We start from the raw sequence: 6,627 nt of genomic DNA, 5'->3' as shown, positions 1-6,627 counted from the left end.
AATTCCCCTACTATATACGGTGAAAAACTGTATTGGACATTACATGTATTGGACATTAATTTTACGGTAGTATACCGTTTTTGGAAGTGAAAAAGACCGTATAATTTTCATTGAATAACCGTAAATTGACATTCCCAGAATTCCCTGCGTTACATTTCAAATTTGATGTTTTTTTGTTGAAATAACTTATGTTTCTTTTTAGTTTTTTCTTATCAGTTTTGTATATTAGGGTTGTGTGTTACACCTAATGTTGTTGAATGTTTATTGCATTATTTCAGTTTCATGTGTGTTACCATGATGGTGTTTGGTGTTTGTGTGAATGACACTGTGCACCTTCTATATATGTTATTATTTAAAAGCTGCTTGTGATAGGCTTTGGTTCATCGTGTGACTTTCTCATCACCACCTGCATTTGGTGGTTATCAGTGTATTACAAAGGTACAAAACAGATTTTAGTACTTCAATAGGTTGGTATATAATAAAATTTTATCAGTTAATGAAATTACGGTATTTAACTGTAAATTTAAGTTAAAACCGTAAAACCTAAAACGTTGCTATCGTATTTTTTACGGTAAAATTCCGGCAACCACAGCTGCCGGTTTTCTACAATTAATTTTACAGAATTTTTTTTACAGTGTAGTCAGAAGAATGTCTGTTGGGACACCATCACAATAAAGAGTTATCACTAGTGCTGTCAAACGATTAATCGCATCCAAAATAAAAGTTTTTGTTTACATAATATATGTGTGTGTATTGTGTTTATTTATTATGTATATATAAAGACACACACACACACACAGTATATATTTTGATAATATTTAAATGTATATATTTACATCCCTATAATTTATACTATTTATAAATATATTTCATATATAAATGTAACATATTTTTCTTAAATATATACATGCATGTGTTTGTATTTATATATGTACATAATAAATATACACAGTACACACACACATATACTATGTAAACAAAAACTTTTATTTTGAATGCGATTAATCGCGATTAATCATTTGACAGCACTAGTTATCAGACATTAAGCAGAGTTAGTTGACCTGTAGGTGCAAAGCTACTTATAGTCAACAGTAGGTCTGCGACGATAAATCGATGCTGAATCGATTCGTGGATGGATTCTGAGATCTTCCGAAAGCATGGTGATTCTCTCTGGAATCGATTCTGAGCTTAGATTTTAACAGCAGATGGCGCTCTACTCTAGTTTTTATCCGCACACTCAAACGCTCATGAAGTGTAAACACAACCCACTGTGAACACTCTTGTAATTCGCTTCAACCTTTTCGAATTTTATGAATGATTATTTTAGGTTCAAGTGTGTGTAAGGATTTGGAAACAAGCAGAGTACGGCTGTTTCTGAAGCATGCAGCGCCATCTGCCGTTCAAAACTAAGCTCAGGATCGACTCGAGAAAGAATCGCAATGCATTCGGAAAATCTCAGAATCGATGCCGAATCATTTCTCGATTCGCGATGCATCGATTTATTTTCCCAGCCCTAATCGACAGAATGCTCAAAAGGGATCATCACAATAAAGTGTTACCAATTCATACAGACAGGAGTGATGCAGGACGGGGGAGGCAGGGAAATAAAGTTCAGTTTGAGTGCTGCGTTTGTCCAGAGATCCGGCCTGATCTCCACAGCCCTTCTCTTCAGCTCAATCGCTCTCGGCTGCGCTCTGGCGCCGCTGGCAGGTGGAGGCGTTGTGGCTCTCCGGCGGTCGGCTCGGGGGACGGCTCAGGGCTCTCGCGCTCATTTGGTGGTGTTGAGATTGCTAGCGGCCCCCGGCGGAGCCTGGTCTCTCAGCGCGGCGCCGTTCTGCTGAGTTTCCTCCATGTACTGCTGCACGGCCCGCAACACAGCATCTTCCACCAGCCGCTTACTCAGACTCACTAACTCCTCATCGTCCAGCGCTGGGGCCTTCTTAACACCTACACACACACACACACACACACACACACACACAGAGGAATCAATAAACACACACACACAGATCTGATGATCACACACGTCTGCCTCAGGTTACAGGTGTGAATGAGGACCGTCACAATCACAACTAAAGCTCTTTCTCAGCCTTCAGATATTTAGTTCATCATTAGATTGATATAAACAGGAATATCAACAGGGATAATGTAGGGATGCACAGATATTGACATTTGGGCTGATGCCAGTAATAATTCTGCTGAGAACCGATAAACACATTATTGTTTGGAAAAAGTATGATTTTGTTTATGTTTTTGAAAGACATCTCTTCTGCTCTCCAAGGGTGCATTTATTTGATCAAAAATACCATAAAAAACTGTAAAAATGTAACATTATAAATGTCACTTTTGATCAATTTAATGCATCCTTGAAGGACAAAAGTATTAATTTCTTTAAATACATAAATAAATATATATATATATATATATATATATATATACTGATATATAATTGTCATAATGTTTAGTACTTTTGTTTTAAATTTGACAGTCAAATAATTTACTGTAATTTTGACAATATCATAAATATATACCATTTTGTATATTAGACTGGATCAACGATCTAGACTTGTACTTGTCTAATTGAATGCTTAAATCAGGAAGCAAAACATTACTTTCACACATGTTGTGCCTCCTACAGTACTTCTGTAACCTGGCTCACTGTTGGCTAAAACAGACACAATAAGCTGTGATACTATCTGCTTCCAGCATATCAGCCGAACCAGAAGTTACAATAATGATTTGGTCGGCGATATATCGTGCATCCCTCAAATAATAGATAAGATGACGGTTTTGATTACTGCAAACACAGTGGGGTGAATCTGCGTCTAGTCCCTCAGTAGTAGGGTAGTGAGGGGTTGAAGTACACTACACAGAGACATGAAGGGAGGAACACGTACTTGTCCGAGTGGCACGCTGCCTGCTTTGCAGAAGATCTGCAAGATAAACAACATATTTAGCAGCCTGAAGTGATTTCCTCACAATCTGAGCATCATAAACCATCAGAATCACACAGATGGGGTGATGAAGCAGGACGAGACGCTGCTGATTCACCGTCTCACTCACATCAGATCCGCTGATTAGCGGTCTCCAGATCATGTTCTGTAGATTTCGCCACAATTACCACGGCTTTGATCCTACAGCTCCACGAGCATAACAATAATGGCATTGCTCGATTGATTCTTTCCCTTGATACTGTAATTGTGATGATTAAATGTTGAAAATCGCCACATCTACTCCTGGGTGATTAGAATAAGAGCAGCTGTAGTTCCTGACACTCATTTAAAGCCTGATTCTCCGCTGTCATCACATCACTCATTGCTCAACTAGAGCAAAAACACATTATAAACACAATCCACTGATACAAGAGAAGCAGATCTGAAAGCAGCGCAGCAATCAACACTTCACGATGAACTGCATCATCATCTCCATTACTTACTTGTTTAATTGTGCAGCTTTATTTGATAAGCTTTAATTGATTTGATACTCATATCACTGTGTACTGTGAGCCTTGTTTACAACAACAACAATAACTGACTGGTGTAAATTAAATCATCCATCAAATCACAGGCCAAAACACAACAACAGCCACTCTGTTATTCTCGCCTGAATCAGATTCTGGCTTCATTAAACGGTCTTAAATCTTGCAGAGTCACATTAAAACACTGGGATGCTTTCATAACATTGATCTGCTTGAGCATCAGAAAGCCTTTGAGACACACTTCAAATACAGTTAAAAAACTGAGAAGCAACACATCAGCCGATGCATACATTTACAACATCCAGTCAATCAATGCATGCTTTAAATCACTTCGTGCACTATGTTTGACTCTTTGAACATCTACAGTCCAGATCTCACATCTCACACATTCTCCTCACCAGCCACCAGCTTCAGCGTGCGATTCTTGTGAAGTCAATCTGGGAAAAACTTTCCTAACAACTCTTTCTTAATCACTGAGACAATAAATTGACCCTACTACAGATAAATAACTGACAGGCCAAACAGCCAAGCAAATCACTGCACTGAGAAGCCTTGTTGTCCAAGCTTTACTGAACTGTTAGATGCATACTTTTTTTGTGGATTCTTAATCACTGAGACAATAAATTGACCCTACTACAGATAAATAACTGACAGGCCAAACAGCCAAGCAAATCACTGCACTGAGAAGCCTTGTTGTCCAAGCTTTACTGAACTGTTAGATGCATACATCTTTTTTTTGTGGAATACACCATCTGAAAGTTGAATAAATAATCTTTCCATTGATGTATGGTTTGTTAGGATAAGACAATATTTGGTCGAGATACAACTATTTGAAAATCTGGAATCTGAGGGTGCAAAAAAATCTAAATATTGAGAAAATCATCTTTAAAGTTGTCCAAATGAAGTTCTTAGCAATGCATATTACTAATCAAAAATTAAGTTCTGATATATTTACGGTAGGACATTTACAAAATATCTTCATGGAACATGATCTTTACTTAATATCCTAATGATTTTTGGCATAAAAGAAAAAGTTATCATTTTGATCCATACAATGTATTGTTGGCTATTGCTACAAATATACCCCAGCGACTTAACACTGCTTTTGTGCTCCAGGGTCACATATTCTCTAAAAATATGTGTTTTCGCTCTTTAATCACCGGTTCAGACACTGATTTGTGAGCATGCAGAATGAATGTCTGTGTTTCTCTGAAGGCATTTCCTCAGGAAGCCTCATCTCCTGTCTCTCTCCTGAGGCCTGGGGTCAGGATCTGTGCTGGAGAGATCAGTTATCAGCCGTCTCACCTCTAATCCACCAGTGCTTCCCATCGAGGAACTATGTGCATTTAGGATGGCCTGTTTGTTTGTCTTCCACCCACTTTAAAAAGCAAAGCGCCAGCTGCTATTTCAGGAACTCAATTCCAGTGAAACGGTGCTGGTGCATGGCCAGTAATCTTTCAGTAACAGCCCACAAATCCACTGCCTGAGAGCCAATGATGCCAAAACTGTTACTACATAACCTGCCCACAAATAAGCATGCCCTATCATGGCCTTTGCTTTTCACATCTTACATTTTTAATGTCCAAAGTTGTTTAATTCATCTTTATACCATTATGCACTGCTTATAATGCTCGTATGAGTTAAGTATATAACCAATCAACCTTTTTTTCGTCAGTGTACTCATATGGTTTACATGGTCAGAAGCTGCTGGTGTTCACAGCAGCAGTTTTAAGGCACCGTGCAGAGCTGTTCTTTTGGTTCTCCAGTGCAACTGTGACATGTTTCCAGAATGGCCACTGCCTAAATGGGGTAAAAAAGCCAATTTTTACAGCCATCTAATGCACTGGAGTCAATTTGGTTGTTAATTAGCCCCATCTATTGAACTGGAGTGAAGCTGGTTTTCATTCAGTTTGACGATATTGTCTTGATCCTGGTGTGAACAGGCCTTTCATCTACAATTTGTCTCGCTCTTGGTGTCCAAGACCTTAATTAACAATTATCAACCATATTTAACTTGAATTGACAATTGTCAGTATGTGCCATTTTTTAATTATCAACATCGGCCAATACATTTTCTGTTTGGCCAATAAGTGACAGAAGCGGGACTTTTATTTTGACAGCGCTGAGATTGTCACACAGACACACAAGCTCCATCTTCATTAGCTGGCTGTCTGTGTTTAACAGTTCTGGTTAATAAATTACAAGACAGAAATGTTAAACAAAAAACTAAATGGTAAATGAAAAATTATTATAGCATTAAAATATTAAACATTATAATTTCTTCATTTGTGAAAAATATAATAATGGGATTACAGAATTGAAAAGATGCTATATTGTAATTTCTGTGACTCCAAATGTAATATGAGGCGGCGTTTACATGACACTGGTCTCAACTAAAAACGGAAAACGTTTTGTGTGCTCTGGCTGTTGGGGAGTCTGAAAACTCTTGAAAATGGATTTCAAAGTGCCGGTTTTTGAAAATTACAGTGATTGTGTCCGCGTAAACTACAAAAATGCTCATTTGTGAAAATGGTGACGTCATGCCCATGTTTAGTCTATATGCATGTGTGAGTTTCTTTCCAAAGTGACATCGCCAGCTACTGGCCTAGCCTTTTAGTCGTTCTCACAGATCAGTGTGAATGGGGTTCATTTCCAATAGCATCCATTTTTAGTCCACCGCTGTCGTGCAAACACACCCTGATATACATCAGCTTTCTATCGGTCATCATCATCCACCCGGCTCTCTCTGATATCAGCACTGGCCATCATAAAATCCCTCTCGGTCGACTGCTGCTGCTGACTGAAGCGCTGGTGTTTGTTTGTGTGAACAAGCCTTCAGTCTGGAAACAGATCTTTGTTGGTGATTCATAATGCTTTTTAGTTTAGTCTCAAATCTGAAAGTTTGGCAAATCAGCTTCAGCTCGAATAAGATTCATAAAAAATGTGAATCATACACAGTCGTGTCCAACATTATTTTTGGTGTGCCGCTGAGAGCTCTGTGAGTTTGGGAGCTCTTATCTGTGTGTGCTGTATCTCTGGAGAACCGCACAAGGTAATCAAATCTGACCTTACATGCACACACACACACACATACACACACATCCACTCTCTCACTCACACACACACACACACACACAAGCACACACACA

At 38.6% G+C, this 6,627-nt stretch overlaps 1 protein-coding gene across 3 annotated transcripts in view; it reads right to left on the bottom strand.

The window, feature by feature from the left end:
• Window positions 1–1,451: 1,451 nt before the first annotated feature.
• The window catches only part of LOC107717036 (A-kinase anchor protein 7 isoforms alpha and beta-like), a 10,272-nt gene continuing 5,096 nt past the window's right edge, over window positions 1,452–6,627 (bottom strand). Inside the window, exons 2-3 of one of the 3 annotated variants that reach the window (XM_016523679.1) lie at window positions 2,898–2,933; window positions 1,452–1,947 (exon numbers count right to left, since the gene is read on the bottom strand). In XM_016523679.1, the coding sequence (XP_016379165.1) occupies window positions 1,769–1,947; window positions 2,898–2,933 (215 nt within the window). In that variant the 3' untranslated portion in view covers window positions 1,452–1,768. Of the gene's footprint in view, window positions 1,948–2,897; window positions 3,543–6,627 lie in introns of those variants that run through there. The other 2 variants (XM_016523678.1, XR_001637280.1) reach the window with 2 other exon arrangements.

The sequence above is a fragment of the Sinocyclocheilus rhinocerous genome, unplaced genomic scaffold, assembly GCF_001515625.1.
Source record: "Sinocyclocheilus rhinocerous isolate Xijiao unplaced genomic scaffold, SAMN03320098_v1.1 scaffold210, whole genome shotgun sequence".
NCBI classification, from domain to species: Eukaryota; Metazoa; Chordata; class Actinopteri; order Cypriniformes; family Cyprinidae; genus Sinocyclocheilus; species Sinocyclocheilus rhinocerous.
Note: the sequence above shows the minus strand (reverse complement) of the source record. Positions and strands in the feature narration are given on the sequence as shown.